Source organism: Primulina huaijiensis, chromosome 9, assembly GCF_012295235.1.
Source record: "Primulina huaijiensis isolate GDHJ02 chromosome 9, ASM1229523v2, whole genome shotgun sequence".
Lineage (NCBI taxonomy): Eukaryota > Viridiplantae > Streptophyta > Magnoliopsida > Lamiales > Gesneriaceae > Primulina > Primulina huaijiensis.
Window position 1 is genome coordinate 3,240,053 of NC_133314.1, and position 22,348 is coordinate 3,262,400.

At 32.2% G+C, this 22,348-nt stretch overlaps 2 protein-coding genes across 3 annotated transcripts in view; both read left to right on the top strand.

Annotated features, from left to right (window-relative positions):
* The window catches only part of LOC140984021 (polyamine oxidase 1), a 63,498-nt gene extending 41,403 nt beyond the window's left edge, over nucleotides 1-22,095 (top strand). Inside the window, exons 2-11 of the mRNA XM_073451171.1 lie at nucleotides 16,629-16,735; nucleotides 16,828-17,077; nucleotides 17,762-17,875; nucleotides 18,023-18,084; nucleotides 18,291-18,445; nucleotides 19,172-19,315; nucleotides 20,181-20,330; nucleotides 21,108-21,362; nucleotides 21,446-21,527; nucleotides 21,625-22,095. Coding sequence (XP_073307272.1) covers nucleotides 16,684-16,735; nucleotides 16,828-17,077; nucleotides 17,762-17,875; nucleotides 18,023-18,084; nucleotides 18,291-18,445; nucleotides 19,172-19,315; nucleotides 20,181-20,330; nucleotides 21,108-21,362; nucleotides 21,446-21,527; nucleotides 21,625-21,854 — 1,494 coding nt within the window. The 5' untranslated portion in view covers nucleotides 16,629-16,683 and the 3' untranslated portion in view covers nucleotides 21,855-22,095. The remainder of the gene's footprint in view (nucleotides 1-16,628; nucleotides 16,736-16,827; nucleotides 17,078-17,761; nucleotides 17,876-18,022; nucleotides 18,085-18,290; nucleotides 18,446-19,171; nucleotides 19,316-20,180; nucleotides 20,331-21,107; nucleotides 21,363-21,445; nucleotides 21,528-21,624) is intronic.
* On the top strand, nucleotides 1,610-6,971 carry LOC140984745 (pentatricopeptide repeat-containing protein At3g53170). 2 transcript variants are annotated; one of them, XM_073452346.1, is made up of 4 exons: nucleotides 1,610-1,976; nucleotides 2,526-3,628; nucleotides 3,741-3,895; nucleotides 6,475-6,971. In XM_073452346.1, exons 1-3 carry the CDS (start codon nucleotides 1,692-1,694, stop codon nucleotides 3,748-3,750), a joined length of 1,398 nt encoding a protein of 465 aa, XP_073308447.1. In that variant the 5' UTR covers nucleotides 1,610-1,691; the 3' UTR covers nucleotides 3,751-3,895; nucleotides 6,475-6,971. The 2 variants fall into 2 exon arrangements, with proteins under 2 accessions (XP_073308447.1, XP_073308446.1); XM_073452345.1 differs by having other exon boundaries at nucleotides 1,612-1,976; nucleotides 2,526-3,621; nucleotides 6,475-6,966.
* Nucleotides 22,096-22,348: the final 253 nt, after the last annotated feature.

Sequence of the window (22,348 nt, forward strand, 5' to 3'; positions counted from 1 at the left end):
AAAAGAACATTTTCCGAAACATGATAAAATATGACAATTTTATAGCCCTGATGCGATAGATAATAATAACCGTTATATGACCTGACTCTTAGAGGAATTACATATAGGGGAATGATTAATAACACTATGAATAATAAGATGAAATAGCAGTGACATAACAAAATAATAAGTCTATGATAAGATATGAAAAATGTTTTGTTATATACCTATGTTTGATCTTGACCCTTGTTACCGCAACATGGAATTTTTGAATTTTATGATTATATATATGTTCTTTTTCTGAACCATGTTTGTCATTCCGTCTATTCCATGTCTCGACACATGTATATGTATATCCTCTTGGTTGTAAGATCGATCGACACCTACATGTTGGGTATTTCATAAAATACTCACCCATTACATACATTCTTAGATAAGACCGAATAACAAATTGATGATGAAGAACAAGAGACATTTTGGGGTTGGTGATGAAGACATGTTCCAAGCAAGTTCATTTCTTTTCCATTGCCATTTCTCTGTTTTCTTCATATCTTGATTTTCCATTCGTATGGTAAGACAAGGTTTATTTATGAAAAACATTGGTTTTGTTGTACACTGTACATTGTACTACGAAACTTGTTATTTTACGATTGTATGATTATGAAACAACGCCAGATATTTCTCGGCCCAGATCATGGGGCATGACAAATTCTTCCTCAATTATGTCTCTCTTAATCAAGACGCATGCAATGATTAGAGTTTTAAGATACTTCCATGCTCATTAAATCCAAACCATAAGGCCTTGGCCAAATCAAACTCCGACTTTCAATTTGTGTCACTTGCATCTAGAACTTCGATTTGTTGTAGTCATGTTAACGAGTTCTTCGAGTTGGTCAGGAGATCCACTTTTAAACCCAGGTAGAATCACATGTTATGCATTTTAATTCAAAAAACGAGTTTTATGTAAAGATTTATGGATATTAAAGATGTTATTTTTGAGTTTGGACAAAATATTTTGTAACATTTGACAAAAAATACACATTTTATTTCTAGCCTAAATGGTTTTTAGGCTAGATCTTGACATAATTGAGATGATTACTTTCCTTGATGTGCTTGTGTATATATGATAATGATAAGAATTTTTACAAATTAGGTTTTGAACATCGATCCAAAGTTTGCGGGTTCTAGTGGTCCAAAATTGAGGTTCGGCCTGTTTCGAGATATAAAATGGGCTCTTGTGTTTTATATCTCGAAACAGGCCGAACCTCAATTTTTTTAAGATATTTTTTTTATATGTGTACAGTTTTTATTGATTTGAATTATGATATAATTAAAAAAATTAATTGAAATTTGATACACATAACAATCAATTATTGGTATAAGACCAAATGTTACAAAAAAATTAAGCATCACCTTGATTTAATTTTTTCTTGGATTAGGCATTTTTTTTGTTAGAAATATTTTTTTTCTACTTATTTGTGCAATTTTGGATTTTTGTTTATTAAATTTCAAAATATGATTTTAATATATTAACTTTTAATTGTTGTTAATTTGGTCCGATGTGATATAACACATATAAGTAATTTTCGATATTACATCAATATATTAGCAGGTAAAAAAAAAAAAATAATAATAAAATCAAATCAAGCAGCTCGGATGTGGTGTGGTGTCCATTTAGAACCTTACATCCAGGCTTACAGTGTACGGTTGCAATGGAGCTCCATCTGCTAAACCCAGTTGCCATCCGAGTCTCGTGCTTCGCTACGAAATCGTCATCCAGGAATAACCCAGATTATGACAGCAGCATGGAGTCACGGGGCCTCCAGTTCCGCAAATTCTCCAAGAAAGACCTCTCAAGAATCTTGAGAACCGAGGCCGCCATTAAAGCAATTGAAAAGAAGGCAAATTCTTCCAAATACAGCAATCTCTGGCCTAAGGCCATCTTGGAAGCTTTAAATGATGCTATTAAACGGAACCGATGGGAGTCTGCTTTAAAGGTTCTTCCTTTTAGGACCTTGTTTTCTATTGATTGTTTGTCTTTGTTTGTGATCTTATTCGCATTCTTGTTTGGTGGCGCGTGGATTTACATCTGTGTTGTTCATGTTTTGTTGGCCTCTAAAATTAGCTGGAAGTTCTTTTTATGATATCTTTTGTGACTGGAGTGTTATGGATGCTAGGGTCAGAAGTTGATTTTCGATTTTCTTGAAATTTTAGTGCAAATATTGTTTTTTTGTGTTAAGATTGTTGTAAGTAGCTGTTTCAAAGTTAATCAAATGGATGATGTTTTGCAAGTTCTCGAGTGGGGATAAACTGAATGCATTTTGATTGTGCTATCTATTGTTCTGGAGAAATTACATGTGACATTTCGAATATTTTTTACTCGAAGTGGGATCAACTGTGTTGCCTGCTCGGTCCTGCTTGCTCCCTAATTCAATTAAGACAACTAAACCGTTCCAGACCCAAGCTTTTTGCATTTTATACGTGCAAAATGAGGTAGCGTGTGACTTTGCCATTTTTTTAAATGAAAAATTGTCTCTTGCCTGTAGATATTTGATCTTCTACGTAGGCAAAATTGGTACGAGCCCAGATGTCAGACATATGCAAAGTTGTTAGTAATGCTCGGCAAGTGCAAGCAGATTGGTCAGACAGCTATTCTTTTTGAGACAATGCTGGCTGATGGCCTCCGGCCTACCATCGATGTTTATACCGCTCTTGTCGGTGCCTATGCACTCAATGGCCTCTTTGATGAGGCATTTCGTGTAGTTAATGATATGAAGTCTGTCCGTGATTGCAAACCCGATGCTTTTACTTACTCTATCCTTGTGAAATCCTGCATGAAACTCCATCGATTCGATATGGTAGGGATAATCCTCAAAGAGATGTTGCATTCGAGAATTGAGTGTAGTACTGTAACTTACAATATTCTGATTGATGGATATGGCAAAGCTAAAAGACTTGATTTGATGGAGACGTCCTTGACAGACATGATTCAGAGTGAAAAAAGTCATCCTGATGTAATCACTTTCAACTCTGTCATAGCGGCTTATGGCAGTTGTGGAAGGATTAAAGAAATGGAGGGCTGGTTTGATGAGTTTCAGCTAATGGGAATAAAGCCTGACGTTATGACGTACAACATTCTGATCAAGTCATATGGGAAATGTAGCTTTTACGAAAAAATGGGATCTGTTATGGAGTTTATGAAGAAGAGATTATATTCTCCAACAATTGTTACCTTTAACATATTAATTGAGACATTTGGAAAGGCTGGGAACATTGAGAAGATGGATGAAATTTTCTTGGAAATGAAACATCAAGGACTGAAGCCTAACTCAATTACTTACAGCTCTCTTACATGGGCATATAGTAAAGCAGGGCTTTGGGGAAAAGTTGATTCAATTTTAAGACAAGTGGAGAATTCTGATGTGGAGTTAGATACTCCATTTTTCAACTGTATAATTAGTGCTTATGGAATTGCGGGTGATGTCGAAAAGATGAATGAATTATTCATGGCAATGAAAGATACTGGATGTAAACCAGATTATATAACCTTTAAAACTATGATTCAAGCCTATCGTGCACAAGGAATGATCGAGGTTGCTCAAATTTTGGAGAATAATATGATATGCGCGAAGGAGACTTTAGGTACCACGTAACCATCTTATTAACTTGCTTAAGTTTTTTTCTTTTTCTTGTTTAGTGAAGTTGATATATCACCTACTTCTCTGTATTCTTTACTCACTAGTTTTATATTTTATTGACAGAACTCCATAAACCTGGGCGCTGAGGAATAGTCCTAACTATAACCAGAGTTGATCAAGAACTTCAATAATTTTTAAAGATTTATTTATTCTTCTGCGAGGAAGTTGGTGGTAGGAACTATGGGAAGATATTGCCATCTCCATTAAACCTTCGGCTGGTGAGTACATTCTCCTATAAGCCTAATTTAATTTGCAACATTTGAAAGTTTGCAAAGTAATTATTTCAGGACCATGTATTAAGAGTGTTTTAACATCCTCATTATTTTCACTGTGATGGATCTTCTGTTTTCTAATGCTTCATGCTAAGGTGTGTTTCTCTTCAATTGATTGCATATGTTAAAGTCTCCTATCTTTAAACACCACTCATTCTGCAAAAACATATTCAGTATGTCATGAACTATTCTTCAATAGGCCACAATGCACACGCCTTTTAGAAGAATGCATGTCTGTCTGAAACTTATCTTAAATGAATTATTAACATGAACTGGATAGTGTTGATTTGGATACGGAAACTCTCTACCATGAGATTTAAGACATTGGCTAACCATCAACGATCAAAATTTAATAAGTTTGAGTTAATTTTTCATATAGCAGTTCTTGGATAAAGAACTACTATCTCAAATTCTACGTTTCTGTAATATTCGGACAATCCAAAAGAAGGTTCAACCAACATTGTCCTTTAGGTTCACAATGTCAGTTCCCTTATAGCAAGGTGGGATAAATCAATGTTGAGAATCAAGGATTTGTTGTATCTTTCTATTGACTTTCTTTATAACTCGCACGTATATGCATCAAATTATAGTACCTCAGTTTGCAAGGATGGTTCCATATGACTTGTCGTTTTGCAATTTAGAGTATGTTTGGTTGGAGAAGTTAATGGACTAAAAACATTATAATTTATTTAAAAAAACTACTTTCTCAGAAAGTATATTTATTGTTTACAAATTTGTAAAAGTTCATAATCACTTTTTTTAAACATTTTCAAGTTCTACCAGAATTTGACTTTCGGGCTTCTACTTCTATTTAAAAATAAAAACAAAAACATTTTTTAACATTTATCCAAACTCTAAAACCGCTTCTACTTTTTTAATTAAAGCACTTTGTATAGCTGGACTTATTTAAGTGATTTTTTAAGCTACCACTTTTGTTTCGAAAACTCGCCGAATTACCATTTGTTTGAAGTTTGTTTCAGGTAAACATAAAACTAAAAGAATTTCCAGCTAAACTAAAACTGTTAATAAACTAATAGGCACCACACTCTAAATTTGAAATTGTAGAAACTTAAACAAAAGCAAATAAACAAATAATTGTCACCTTGGGTGGATTTTACTATTTAATGAAATGAAGAAATGAAATTAAAATTTATTTTAATTAATTAACTGATAAGAAATTGATTGATCGTACACCCAGAATTCTAGTCCTAAATTCTTATTTTTTAATTTAGGAGTTCGTTAAATATAACAAATCCATTTGATATTCGATTGGACTCATGTATTTTCATTTAATTGAATAACTGCTATTTGTAGTGTAACTAATTATTTGAAAATGAATATCCACGAACCAAATAAATACTTCTAGCATGATCTGTGCACCAAATATTTGTTCAGTTGTGAAAAGATCTGATTAGGCTTGATATATGATGTTTACCACTACTAGATCTGAGTTCATCCACTAACAGTATATTAAAGGTGTCCATTCGATGACATGTAAATCGCAGATTAACTTGAACGATGAACAGAAGATTAAACTAATTAAGTTAAATGCCAATCCAATTTCAACATAGAATTCCATCTAAGGTTATATTTTTGTAAACTCTAGCCTCTAAAAATAATCAATAACATGATCAAATAAATAATTTCGAGTAGAAAGTGAATGAATAAACCCTTTCTTCCCTAGTGGAGCAAAAACTGTTCCATTCAAGAAGAAACAGAAATATAGAAAGTGAGTTCCTTAATAATGTGTCATATTGTTTTTCAGCTGCCGGTCAAACACTGTTTCTTGCCTTTGTTTATAAAAAAAAAATTCTTCAAAATGTTCTTGGCCGAAGTGAATGAATTTGGCAGTTTGTTCGTGATGAAAATGCAAAAAATTGTAGTTCATTCTGGTCGGGACATCCAAAAATTCTGGTTCAGCTTCTTCTGGTCTGCGAACTAACTTCTGACAGATTTTGCAATTTATTTTTCTTTTTGTTTCACTCATGTAAATTGCAAATAACAGTTTGGTGCTGTGTTTGGTCCATTCTTGGCGGTTGAATGTGTTGGATTTCTTTATTTCTGCAACCTTGTCCATTCTCTTTGCTTGCATCCATATTCCTTCCCCACCAGTGAAAAGTGCAAAGTTTTAAATTTACTGGAATAATTTATACATTATTTCTGAAATAAAATTACTCGAAGAATATGATCAATCACGTTTCGATTGCAGATTGTGAATCCTTATCATATAACTCCGTAGTTCTTTTCACAAAATTTGTACTCTGAGTCAGCCAATTTCTTTCTTCTTTTTTCTTCTTCTTTAATTATTTTGGTTGTTTCTATTACTTAGTGAGATCGGTTTCGAAGAAATTATCCAGTGTTAGATAGTTGTTAAAATCATACTTGACCATTAACTCATTTATCAGTTGTTTAATTGTGTAATTTCATTCTTCATAAGTAGTGCCAGTTATATATGATTTTGTTGACAAAGCTGACTGTATGTTTAACAATATGCTGCCTATGATTCTGATTGCTCAATGTTTTAGCTGAGCTGAAATTTCGAGGAAAATATATGTTGCTGTCCGCCGGCCTAAATTTTGGACAGATGCAAAGCGGATTAAATGATCACATAGAGGTTCCAATCCTCCAGTCATGGGAGGACCCGAACCATTCTGCGTCCTCGGGTTTGCTCATTCTGGACACCTTTTGGCATTCTCAGGACTCGGGTTTCAAGCGGGAAAAAACCTTATTCTTCCCAGATTTGATGTCATACTTCCGAATACAAAGATTGCGCAACTGGTTTTTTGAGCATTCTGCCAGTTTTAGCAACTTCAACTGGGGATGTTACCTTGCTATGCCGAAATTATGTCAGCATGCTTATGCATATAGATCTGGTGGTTGTAATGAGGATACAGGGACATACATATAAGAGTTGTGATAAATAATCATTGAAAGGACCAACATGTTCCCTAGCTAAATTTATATAGTGGAGCTACTATCTGTGTATGGTTTCTAAGAATGTTGGGATATAACCCTTTTGAGGAACCAGCAGTCCAAAGTGTTAAAACTTAAGGGAAATAGGACTGAAAGCTAAAAAAATAACTGATTACGAGGATAAGACGCAATTTTGACTACTTGGATCCTTTTTTTCTAGCTCTGTACTTGCTGAAGGCATGCCCCTGGTTCTATCAAACCAGACAATTCATCGCCTTCTTTCACAAGCAACTCTTTCGTTCTTTACCTTTATAAACCTAAAAGTAAAAGAGAGTCGGCATTAGAGGTCTTGAGCAGAGTGAGATTGAGAAGGCTCTGTAGCTGGAATAGATAGATTCAAGGGCTCGAATAGATTGATTTTAGAACTAGTTTCAAAGGTTGGATTGGATACCAAAATCTAAAATATATATCTTAGAAAACTATTTTGGCAAATTTTTTTCTTGTTTAATAATATGCTTGTCTTACTATTTTCTAAATGCCGTTCAAATGCGCTTTCATGAGATATGATCTCTATTGTATCTTTATCTCATGCTTATATCTTTACTATTTTTAAAGAAGTGGTGTAGAATTTTATATTATAGTTTTTTTAAATCTATTTTATATTGTAGTTTGATCAAACCTAATATAGTTATATTCCACAACTTTTAAAAATAAAAAATTTTCCATAATTTAAATATGGAAAAAGAAGTTATCTGATTTTTTTTTGTAAAACAATAACTTATCATACAAATACTATATATGTGTGTGTGTGTGAAATTTGCATTGTTGTCTTATATATTGTCTCTTTTCGATTTTGGACATGTATGTTATCAAATTTCAGTCTTAGTCTATTATTTTTTTTATAACAATTTTAGTCGTTTTTTCCGACATGATGTTGAAGTGATACAAATGTGATGTTGATGTGTCATTGATATAGTGACACATTAGCACTCAAGATAAAAAAAAACTAAAATGATTAAAAATCAAAAAATACATGACTAAAACTGAACTTTGATGATTTAAAATACCAAAATCGAAAAAAACAACAACAATAACCATCATATATAACAAAAATGCTGTCTTCCATCGGGTGATAATGATAGTGGGTTGCTATCGTTTTAGCCAGCCAAGAAATTTTTGGTAGGAAGAAAACATGTGTAAAAGGGATCTAACTTAGTAAGTGCTTTCAAGAATCAATCATTACCATAATATGTCTTGTCAAATTCCAAGAATATAATTCAAAGAGTTGACAATAATAATGATTGATCAAATTCCAAGTTTATAATGGGGCGGCACTCCAAATTTTGAATTTGCCAACTATGCAATAAATAATTGATATATATATATATATATATAATTTTGATATATTGTCCATCTATCATGTTTGTGTAATTTATTACTTGATTTAATCGTCTTCCGCTGCGTTTATTTGATCAAATTGTAGACAAAAAGGGTAAATTTGTGGGAATGGAATGAAATCAACTCCGGGTATCGAATTGGCCTCCTGAATAATTTGATCAAATCCATTAACTTTTAGTGTTTCAATAAAGTTGATAATTGTATCAAATCAATTTCCGCAAGTTTAGGGACGGTTTCGTGACTTGAGTATTTTTAAAAACTGAAAATATCGAATAACCGATGACTTGTAGCGGTTGGATTAAGTTTTGGGAGTTGTATATGTGGACTGAACAATCTTCACTTGAGCTAGTTTTTGGGGTGAAGTTATGTTCAATTAGGACTGAGAAAATATACCGAAATATCGAAATACCGTACCGAAAAAATAACGAAATTACCGAAAAAATCGAGATACCGAAAATTTCGGTACGGTTATCGGTATACCGACAAAATTTTCGGTGTCGGTACGGTATCCGGTATGAACTTTTCCATATCGAAAATTCGGTATACCGAATATGCGGTATACCGAATTTCCGGTATCGGATATTTACGGTACGGTACACGGTACCGTAGTTCGGTACGGTATACCGTACCGTACCCACCCCTATGTTCAATTCTATGATTTTATCAATCTCAAGTTTTATACGTAATCTCGGATTCGAGACCCTTTTTTATTTTTTTATTTTTTGATTATGGCTAGTGAGAAAAGTTATTGAAGGTTTTATTATAATGTAATTATGTTGATTGTGAATAATAAATTATCATTATCCATTTATAATCCTAATTTCAACGTGTGAAAAGACAATGTTTCATTTGACAATCTTCCTTTGAGTTCCAATTGGATGAGCGAAAATGAGTGGTCGAGTTAACTTCTTCAAAAGTCATTTGAAATTACTAGTTAAATAAGTGATTGAGGGAAGACTCGTTGCACTCGACAATACATAAGAAATTTGAACTTTTATTCTATAAAATTATATAATGTTTTTTTAAGGGAAAGATTGACTTTTACATTTTCAAATGTAATGGAAAAATATCCTCATTTAATAAAAAAAATTATGAAAAAAAATCTATAATACTAGATTTTTCTTTTTGAAAATGATAAAACCAGATATTTCATTTACTTGAACAAATCTCGCAATCCATGTCCAAATTCTTTCTTTCTCACTCAATGTTTTCACAAGTTATTTTAAATTATTATCTCGTTCACGCGACACACACACACACATACATATATAACACAACCTGAAACAGTTGATCCATAAAGCTTAGCAACTTAAATATAGGTATAACAACTCCATGACTAAGAGTGTCAAAATCAAACACGACCTACCAACTCGATACGGTTCAACTCGAAAAAATCAGGTTTGGGTTTTCGGATTCGAGTCAGATCAGGTTGAACTCGATAGATGACCCGAAAAAAATGATCGGGAAAATTTTTTAATTTTTTTATAAAATATATAATTAAAAAATATTTCCTATATTTTTATATATTGTATATCTGAAAAAATATTTATTTTATTGTACATTTATATAATAAGTTTTCATAATTTAATATTTATTTTGAACATTTTTTTATTTTTTTAAACAATTTTTTATTTGATTTATTAAATATATTTTATTTTTCTACAATTAGACTTTTAAATTTAAATCATATATATGAAGAAAATTTTATTATTATGTGTTTAAATTAAAATATTTTTTTTAATTTTATTTAGTTTTATTTTAAAAAAACAAAATCAGGTTAATCGGGTTGATTCGGGTTCAGGTTGAGAGTTTTCGGGTTGGCTCGGGTTCGGGTTGAGCAATTTTTGAATAGTACTATTGCTCAACCCGACCCAATCCACTCAACCAACTCGAATTAACACCCTTATCCATAACTCACCCTCTACTAAAATAAAATCAAGGAAAATGTACTATGAACCTTACCTAATTCCTCTTGACATTTGTTGAGCTCGTAACTAGGGTGTAACCCAATTTTTAATGAATTTATGAATTTATTTTTTTAAAAAAAAACATGATCAAAACATTTTAATTTGAAGACTATTAAAATTGTATGCTTATATCATACAAAAAAATAATGTTAGTTTGTCAAACTGAACTAAATCGGATTTGATCTGTAATTCGATTGTTATTATATTGATCTTAGCACGATAATTTAGCTACTTTTTCACTTTCTATCTTTTTTCATCGTAATATTGGTATGACGATGTTATGTCACCACTTCGACCAAGAAAATGAACTAAAAATCTATTAAAATTATTGTACTATGACCTCACTCTTACCAATTAGATCACTTAAAAGATTATTTTATTTAAGCCAATTTGCAAGATTATTTTTTATGAAACACGGCTATTTTTTTCCACTAAAAATATTATTATTTGCCAAGAGTGACAATATTAGACATGTATATTTAGAGATCACAAAATACAATTAATTAATAGATTTAATTGTATCTAATGGTTCAATTATTATTCATCATATAATTTATTATTTCAATGATTTATATAAAAATATCGCTTGGACAAGGAATTGCTGTATTTTATTTTTTAAAAAAAATTAATACTTCTAATTTCATAAATCGGTCTAACTCGAAGGAATTATTGTAAAAATATTTTGAATAAATAATTAATAAAAAAATTAAAATGTTTAACTATTTGAAAAAGAGTAGGTGTGGGGACCCGAACTTAATTCAATTCTTAATTACTTTCTGGGAATAATTAATCAATTATAATAAACAGGGTCTAAATTTTTTTTTTAATTTACGAGAGTACGCAGCATATGAAATAAGTCTTATCTTATTTACAAGATCACTATCCAGATCTAAGTACAAGTCCTGTACAACAGTAAATCATAATAACTACCGTCTCTTCACTACATCTCAGGTGATGTAATAGTTATACTCCTAAGTCCGGATCTCTACGCTAACTGTCTTCTTTCATCCTCTTCTTGACTCTGATCCAGCCCTACCTGTTGTCATGCACACATACAAAACAAGACAACAGCCGGATAATTCCGTTGAGAAATACATCCCAGTATAAACAATGTAAACATGCAATCATATAAAAACATATATAAAAGCATATAACAGCTATCATTAACATGTAGCAAATCAACAAACATGAATGATATAAAACTGTAAATCAACTAGTCATCTCAGACTTAACTCAATCGACGCGTCAACTCAGACTCGACTCATTCCTAATCTAGGGATCCCGGGGTTTGGATATTGACAAATATATCGAATCTCAGTCGATAGGAATGAATCAACCTTAAACGGCATCGAGGGATCCCGGGGTTTGGATATCTGGGCGAATCAGCCAACAGAATAAGCGAATCAGCCAATATAATAAGCGAATCAGCCAAGGACTAAGCGAATCAGCCGAAGACTAGGCGAATCAGCCGAAGACTAGGCGAATCAGCCTATGATTCAATACATACATTGTCTATAAATCAATAGATCACACACATCAATTCTTATAAATTGCAAATATCAATGCAATAAACTAAAGTATGTGATTTAGGGAAACTCGAGTCAAACCTCACTCGAGTTGTGCAATCCCAACTCAACATTAATTTATACCTTTCACTCTGTTACTCTGACTATGTCGAAGTCTCTGATTCAAAGCCTGCCAATATCAATCTGGCAATAACAATATCGAGGGTATGGTATCAATACACCACTCAATCAATACTGGATATAATCAGAATTCAATCAAATTCTGTTTCAACAGCACAACGTCATAATCTCAATATACCCAGCAATACCATATCAATCAGATCTCAATCCCAACACCTCATAAGCGATAACAATTCAATTCTGATATCAAATCGACTCCAAAATTCATAACAATTTCATATGGTATCTGTTCCTCAATCCAGTTTTGATTATACGATGTTTAACATGTCAAGAACATCATATAGGAATCATNTATATTGCATGTCAAGGGGCAAATGGCTTTATCTTTGCCCACCACGTCTTGCGCATATGCGCGAGACCTACTGGTCTTCGCGTTTAATTTCTCGGTAGCTCGCGCATATGTGCGCCTCATCTCCGCGCATATGCGCGAGGTACTCTGGACCGTATGCACAGCTCGCGCATATGCGCGTACCTCCTTCGCGCATATGCGCGAGGTTCTCTGGCCAACTCGCGCATATGCGCGCCTCCTGGTCGCGCATATGCGCGAGGGGTACTATCCTCGCACATAATTCATGTATTTTCTCGTCTTTCCCGGTCTAATCCGTTTCGTCTATAATCACCTCAATTATCAACAAATCATTCCGGATTACGATAATTCAAATCTCGGGCATTACAGTAGGTCTCTTGTGAGACGGTCTCACGAATCTTTATCTGTGAGACGGGTCAACCCTACCGATATTCACAATAAAAAGCAATACTCTTAGCATAAAAAGTAATAATTTTTCATAGATGTCCCAAATAAAAGATACGTCTCACAAAATACGACCCGTGAAACCGTCTCACACAAATTTTTGTCTTTGAAAAATATCGATTACTTATTGAAAAAGTTGGTGTCGGAAGGAAAAAATCAATGTGTTCCCACTTCCCCCACTAAGGCAAAAGCGAGAACCAAGTTTAGTTTTGATAGTGCATGCATGTGCTATGTAGGAAGTGATAAACAAATATGTACTTTCATTCAAGTTTACTATTGGAATCAATAATTAATCTAATTATCGGGAGAACGATCGAAACATATTATTTAGATTACGGTGAGGTTTTGAAAAGATTGAAGTCACATTCATTGTTGTTAGTGACTATAATTTTTCGTAAATTGAAAAATACTTGATCCGTAATTGTATCAGTCAGGATCGATTCTCATAAATTGAAAATCAATGCAATTACTGGATAGCCATAATTTAATTATGCTTGGTAGGAGAACAATGTAAACTTGATGTGGATTGAAGTAAAATTTAAAAATATTTGAATTATATCATTATTATATATTATATTTTTGATAACACAACATGCGCTTAAGAAACCGATAAAAGATTAAATATTTGTAATTATTAAAGAAATGTTATATATATGATTGTAACGATGTAACTTTAATCTTTTAAATCGTATAACAGCTCAAATATCATGTTTCAATTGCTTTATTTTAGCGTACAATTTAGGTCCAGCCTATAAAATTCATGACCCTTTCATCCTTTTTAATAATTAAATAAAAAAATACGATATAATAAAATAAGTAGTGCATGATCTAATAAAGAGAATAACCTAACTCATGCAAATTAAACAAGTATCAGTCGACCTAATGTGATTTCATAATCATTTCGATCTGCAAGTAAAAGCGAAAAGGTTTAAAAATGACGCAAATCAAATCAAGATTAATTTGGGGATTGCATTTCGAAATGTATATTTTGAATTTTGTTTAAAAAAAGTAATTTTTTTTAGAAAAATGATTTTCTTGAGGAAGTTCATGATTATCCTTTGAGATCTTAATTAACTGTCGTCAAATAGAACTGTAAACGAGCCGAAACAAGTAAAATATTATTAAAATTTTAGTGTTCGAATCGGGATCGAATTAAGTATATTCAAGTTCAAGCTTGATTCGAAGCTCGAAAGTTTTAAATTTTTTGGCTCGTGTTCAACAAAAAAAAAAGTTCGAATTCGGCTCGAAATATTCGAGCATATTCGCGAGCTATTTGAACTACTATTCGGATAGTAAGGTTCGACAATGAAGGTTTGAAATTTTCTGTATTTAATATATAATTATATTATATTAATAAAATATTATGACTCGCGAGCAGCTCTTAAACTATCGAAGTAAAATAATTTTGGCTCGAGTTCGGCTTGAAAATAATTCGAACATATTAGAGTTATGCTCGAGTTTGATAAACCCAAAACCGAATAAAATATTTATCGAACCGACTCGAAAATTTCGTGAACCGGCTCGATTCATTTACATCCCTATTTTTTTATCGAGCTTTCTTAGGTTGTACATGTTATTGTGTAGCGACTATATCAACTAAATTCAAATTTAAGATTGGGAAATTCGATTTTTTCTCCTCTAATTTTGATACATTGTGATTTTATTTCTATATATTATCAAATTTCAGTTTCAATATTGTATCTTTGATTATTCGTAATTTTAGTTATTTTTCATCGAAAATGCTGATGTGACACTATACACGCAGTTCTACATCAGTACTGCATTGGCGTCACATTAAAGTCATGTTGGAAAAATGACTAAAATTGTCAGAAAAAACAAAGATAGCATACTAAAAATGAACTTCGACATATAGAAGACCAAAATCACAAAGATAAAAAGATACTGGACAAAAAACATAATGTCGGCATTATATCAGTGCTATATCGATCTCACGTCAGCAGTACACACATCTTACATTTTGCTCGCCATTTTTTAGTCTTCTCTATCGGTTTTGTTGTTGGCTACTCAAAAGCCACAGTATGAATCGTTGGTGCAATGTTCATCCTTCGTTATAGCCCTTATTTGAACCATTTTATGTATGATATGGTTGAAATACAAGTTGTCTCTTTATTTTAGATTTGTATAACACAAAATATAAAATGAACTTCGATATTATTTAAAAAAAAATATGTTCAAAATCAGGGTGGTAAATGATCATACATGCCGACTTGAGAAATATTTGATTCTTACGTATTTAAAATTATTGAATTTCTTTTTTTTTTTATCCGAACTAGAGATCAAATTATGTTGTTCGATAGTAAGCGAACATTTTGAACGTTTCGAATCGAAATCGAAATCAAACGCTAGTTCGAACCGAATTCAAACCATAATTTTTAAATTAGAACATATATATTTCGAGCCAAATTGAGCTTTAAAGTTTTCTTAATATTTTCCTCGTTTCGTTTCGTAAATACAGGTACTCTAAATATAACTTCATATATATATATATTGCTTTAGTTTCATGTATTTATTTATTTTATTTAAAGAAATATACAATTATATACCGACGACCCTTTTATTTATAATAACTAGTGCACCAGTGCCTGTATGTACCTCTATAATATTTTTCCTAAATAATTTAATTTAAATTAAATTAAAGTCATATCATAATTATAAAATTACTGAGATGATATAGCGCAATTTGATAGGGATATTATTAAAAATAAGTTGCAATGATAATTTTGGGAAAAAATGTTGGTGTAAAGACGGTTTGAAAAGAAAAAGATGATNTATATATTGCGCGAGTCGAATTTAAATTAAATAAAATATTGTATTTAATAACTAAAGCGGTAGTATATATAATTTTTAGACATAAATTTATAAATATATAATAAATAATTATAACAATAATTAATAATATCCAAAAATAGAAAGTAATAGATTATAAACTATGTAAACACGAAAATTAATTTGTAGTTAAAATTATGAAATGATAAAAACATGCATATGAATAGTATTATAAGAAAAGCGAACACATGTAAAACACAAGAATTCTATATCAAATCATAAATCCATTACTTACTTATTTACACATTATATAATACACATAAAAATTTGTATGAGACGGTCTCACGGGTCGTATTTTGTTAGACAGATCTCTTATTTGGGTCATCCATGAAAAAATATTACTTTTTGTGCTAAAAATATTATTTTTTATTGTGAATATCGGTAGGGTTGATCCGTCTCACAGATTAAGATTCGTGAGACCGTCTCACAAGAAACCTACTCTTATATACACAAAGTAAAATTGATTTCAATTGCCTCTATTATTTAGTGAACTTGAAATCTATCATAATTAACACGAAACACTATATAAACAACATAGAAGAATGAATTTGAAGTTTATAATTTAGTTTATCTAAAACTACAAAAAAAAATATTTGAATATATTTGAAGTATATAAATTTGAAATCCATCGATCGAAACACAACCTAAGTTATTGGATGAAAACTAAACATTATAAGTTACAAAATTAAAATCCAAATTAAAACATGTTGATTTACATAACTAAAATTGAAACACTATCAAATATAAAAATACCCATCAACTTCAAAAATTAATTTTTTTCATATAATAAAAATACTATGAAAACCTATTTTCATAAATTATAATTTATCCACAACTACCACATTTCATCAATTTTGAAAATAAACACACAATTTATACAAATAATCGATATATTTTATATAGCTGCATAAATATTTTTTATTAAAAAATTCAGGTAGTGGNTGTGACAAACTTGTTTATTTAATTTATTTATTTGTGCATAAGCAAAAAAGGATAGACGTCGGAAAGAGTCCAAAACCAAGAAGATATGTGAAATGCCATGGATTCCTCTATATATAGCCTCGCCTCTTCCCATTATTTCCTGCCCAGATATCTCCCCGTCTTCTTCATCAATTATCCATCCATTTACATTCAACTCACTCGATTTTTTTCATGGATAAACCGAATCGATGCTCTGTTATCATCGTCGGAGCAGGAATTTCAGGTCTGTAATTCCCAGTTGTTCAATTCCTTGATGCCCAGAAATTCCTGATTCTGATGAATGATTTGCATGTGCGCGTGTACGTTTCTATGTAGGGATGACGGCGGCGAAGGTGCTGGCGGAGAATGGGATGGAGGACGTGGTTATACTGGAGGCGTCGGATAGGATAGGCGGGCGGCTGAATAAGGATGACTTCGGCGGCGTTACGGTGGAGCTCGGAGCCGGATGGATCTCCGGCGTTGGCGGGAAACAGTCGAACCCAGTGTGGGATCTCGCCCGCCAGCTCAACCTCCGTACCTGCTTCTCCGATTACAGCAACGCTCGATACAATATCTACGATAAGAGGTAATTATCATTATTTAAATTAATTCCAAATTAGGTAGACGAAATAATATATTTTTTTAAATAAAAATTTAATATATATTTACACATGCATGCACTTTTATTAAACCAGTTTATCACAATCGATATTTATCCATATTTATTGACACACGATACATGCACGCATAGGAAACTGATATCCCTCGACTTAGTGTCTATATATACGTGAGACAATTTCATGAGTCATTTTTGTGAGACAGATCTTTTATTTAAGTCACTCGTGAAATTTTTTATTGTAAATATAAACACGATTAATCCGTTTTACGAATAAAATTTCGTGAAATCGTCTAACAAAGATACCTATGTATATATATAGGTACCCCTTGATACTTAAATCAAATATTGTGTTCGAATTTTTATTTAATCAGATTTTTTTTGATAAACAAGCGCTTTCGAGCGAGATATAATTTGTAAAAAAAATTAATTTTAAATGGTCCCCCGTACTAGTAATTAAGTTAATTAATATTACTTGTACAAGTAACATTAATTAATATATTGATACCTTATTTAACAATCTTAATCTATTTATTTTTAATCATAATCTCTCTGGTTATTTTATAATTATCACTTGTTCATGATAATGACACTCCCATTAAGGATAATCCATTCCTTAATTATTGAATTTATTCTAAATATATATTGGTTTAGTGGGAAAATATTTCCAAGCTGTATTGCGGCAGACTCATACAACAAGGCGGTGGATGCTGCAATTCAGAAGCTACGCTACGAACAAACCAATCAAGATTACGACGACACCGTATCGTAAGCATTTATTTAATCTAAATTAAAACTCGTGATTATTTAGTCTCGTATTTACTACTCTATCAATTCGAACACTCCATATAACGTTATATATTTAAGATTCTTGATAATTGGTTCAATTTTTTGATAAAATTTTTAATGTGACAGATTTCCAAAGACCCCAATTGAGCTGGCAATTGACTTCATTCTGCATGACTTTGAAATGGCAGGTCAATATTTTATTATTTTTACTTTTTTTTAATCATTAAATAGTAAACAATATGATTAATGTTGATGACAATGATATAACTTAAATCTTTTAAAATATATAATCGTTCAAATATTATGTTTCGATCTTTCTGTTCAACAACCACAATTATTACATCTTAGTTACAATTTTATTTTTTTAATTAATATATATGTATATTTTTAATAGAGGTGGAACCAATTTCGACGTTCGTAGATTTTGGTGAGAGGGAATTTCTGGTGGCAGATGAAAGAGGATACGAGTCTTTGCTATATAAAATGGCAGATACCTTTCTTTTTACCTCGGAGGGTAAAATCTTGGACGATCGGTTAAAACTAAATAAGGTTAGTTTATAACTTTATGTCAAACACACGTACACACACACATATATATATATACATACACACACACACACACACACATATATATGTGTGTGTGTGTGTGTGTGTGTGTGTGTGTGTGTGTGTGTATATAGATATATATGTTTGTGAGTGAACAAGTAGGTTTTGGCTTTAAGAGAGTTTATTAACTTTTATATTTTAAGTTTTGATTCACTGATTATTCAAATTTTATTGTTGGTTTTGGTTATGGAAGTTGCTAACATTGTAGAATCGTAAAATGATATGTCTGACATCAAATCATAAATTGAACCAAAACAGACGAAAACTAAAAGTTAGTGCACTAAGACAAATATTAGACAAGTTAATAAACTAAAACAAAATATAAGTGGATCAAAAAAATAATAATTTATGAAATTTATAAAGTTAGAATTAAATTTATATTTTGATGTGATTTTTAAAGTAACCTTTGCGTTTTATCTTGAAGAGAAGCTTATTTTAGAAAACATCGTAATGTAAAAAAATTTCTCCAATTTGGTTAAATTTTGTGTCTTATAAAATTGGTGGATAGAAAATAAAACGTGTTAAAATAAAATTTTTTAAAAAAATAGAATTCCGAGTCCCTTTCATGCTCTCTTTAATTAATTCTTTGATTTTTACTAATTTGTTTTATAATATATTCACATTTTTTGGATTTAAAAATAGTGATTGATTCGCTGCAATTCGGTGCAGGTGGTTCGAGAGTTGCATCACTCTAGAAACGGCGTCGTTCTGAGGACCGAAGATGGTTCCATTTACGAAGCCGACTACGTGATATTATCCGTAAGCATCGGTGTTCTCCAAAGCCAACTCATCAAAATCTCACCACCTCTCCCCGTAAGCTGATTCCGAAAATATTTTATTTCCAAATGATATTTTAAAATATTAATATTATTGTATTTATTTACTCATGGTCCCAATTGGGTTGGACAACCTAATCTAATAAATTGGTGCAACAACACTAATATTTGATACGATGAACACCTACTATGGATATTTAAGTAAGTACCTCTTGAACTAATATCCATCTATTAGATGTACAGGACGTTACTTTAGTGTTCTTTGTATATTTATGTAAAATGTTTGTTTAAATGATTCTTTTGCGTTATTTTTATACGTGACAATAGCAACATGTTCATCTATACTATATTATTAAGTTTGAGACACTTATAATAACTAACTTTTGATATATATCATAGTCTATTTTAATTGAACCTTCGAACTAAACAGTGTTTGTTAAGATTGGGACTTGGATCTAACTCAACCCCAAAAGCTAGCTCAAGGGGGGAGGATTGTCCAAGTCCATATATGCAACTTCCAGGTTATTTATCCAATCGATGTGGGACAATTAACACACCCCTCTCACGCTCAGGAATGAACATCTGGAGCGTGGAGTGTACAAATGACCCAACTATGGGCAGAATGAGTGGCCTAACTATAGGCAGTCCAACACATAACGATGGAACCTGACTCTGATACCATGTTAAGATTGGAACTTGGACCTAACTCAACCCCAAAAGCTAGCTCAAGGGGGGAGGATTGTCCAAGTCCATATATGCAACTTCCAGGTTATTTATCCAATCGATGTGGTACAATTAACAATTTTTTTTTTCTCGTATTTAAAATTTATCGGAGTTGCAAGTTTTTTCAATAAAAAGTATATGCACGTATATAATATAATCTAATTGAACTAATGTGACAGAGATGGAAAACAGAAGCCATTGCAAGTTGTGAGATTATGGTGTACACAAAGGTGTTCCTAAAATTTCCAAGCAAATTTTGGCCCTCTGGTCCTGGCAAAGAATTCTTTATCTACGCCCACGAACGAAGAGGATACTACACGTTTTGGCAGGTAAAATTTTATTTTCTTATGTGATTTATTAGTTAGCTAGTCTAATTATGGGTTGCTTTCCTCTATCTGCTCAATATTAAGAACGGGAAAATTGTAATTTTAGTTTCGTATTTTTTTATTGTAATGTCCATGGGCTGTTCCCGATCCAACTGGCGGGAGTTGGTTATCTCATGGCCCATTACTCAATGACTCCTCCAGCCCAGGCACTGGAGTTTGTACCTCCCCAGACTCGAACCTAAGATCTTCTGGACATATAGATACTTAGCACAATTCTGGTACCAATTGAGCTAGTCTGGTGTTTTATATTATCTAATTTTAATATCGGTCTTGTATTTTAAATTTTTTAGTCATTTTTCATTAGTGTGCTGATGTGATGCTATTGTTGTGTCGGAGTCACATCAAATAAATGACTAAAATTACAAAATAATAATAATAAAAAATTAAAACTCAAATTTGACGACATATAAATCAGAATCATAGGAAAATTTAATATATATTTTTTTCCGTTTGTGAGGAAAACTTAGCCTTTAGCAACTCTAATAATTCGAAATAAACCATTGGTTGCCCTGTCTAAGTTTATAGAATATCATGTGAATGTTTGGTCAATGGTGATGAGTTCGATTCTCCGTATCAACATCTTATCATGCGATTTTTGTGACAGAGAGCTTGCCCGAGTTGGTTTACTTAGCTAACTTGATTTGCGATACTTTTTTTTCCAATATTTTTTGAGTTGCATAATATTTTTAACGACTAGACTAGCTACCGTTATTTTATCAGCACATGGAGAATGCGTACCCGGGATGCAGCATCCTCGTCGTGACTTTGACGAACGGAGAATCTAAACGGATCGAAGCGCAATCCGATCAAGAGACGATGAAGGAAGCCATGGAAGTGCTGAGAAACATGTTTGGTCCCAACATCCCGGATGCAACTGATATACTCGTCCCTCGCTGGTGGAACAACCGTTTTCAGAGAGGAAGCTATAGCAACTACCCGATTTACGTCGATAATCAAATCGTCGATGACATTAAGGTTTGTAGCTTGTGTTTACCTGTCAGTTTTAAGATGACATGTTGCCCTCGATTGATTTTGTAATGCATGTAATGTTGTTTCAGTGTCCGGTGGGTCGGATTTTTTTCACCGGCGAGCATACGAGCGAGAAGTTTAATGGCTACGTGCATGGGGCTTACCTCGCAGGTCAACTATTCATGTATATACACACACATACAAAAATACATATATATATAGTTGTAGATATAGATATTTTACCTTAACTATGTTGCATATCTTGCAGGAATCGAGACGAGTAACGCTCTGCTAGAAGAAATGACGACTCGAAAGAAGCGAAGAAGCGAAAATCAAACCTTTCTACTAGAGCCATTGTTATCCCTGACGGGATCTTTAGCATTGTCCCAACCCGACCCAAGATCAAGCTTACATACAATTGACATTCCTCAACAACTCTTCTTACAAGCTACCAAGATTCAGACTACCAATATTAGAGTTCCGGAGGCTATCTTATGACTATATGGACCTATTGATAATATTTGTCCTGACGATCATAACAATCTGACAGATAAACAGAGCGTTCCTACAGATTTCGATGAGCATCACAACTCGTTGATGCGTAAAAGGTGCAACGGGTGATGGAACGGGGGCGAAAAACATGTCGCGGATGTTGAACTTGCTTCTGTTTTGTTGAAGATTTTGAAGAAAGATGAGTTGAATATTAGAGGAAAGGTTACACATGTTTCTTTGGCAATGTATAATTTTAAAGATGCAAAATATTTAGATCGAAGTTTGCCGAATCACTGGATTAAAGAGTATTTTCGTCTCATCGATCGTATGTAATATATAGAATTCTCGGATCTCCTTTTACTCACAAACGATTATGTGCTAACACAAATTAAATATGGGCATTTGATTGCATTGAAGAAAATTAAGGTAATATATTTTGTGATTATTATTAAGCCCATTAACCCAATTTAGAGCCATAAATCATGTCAAAAAATTAATAC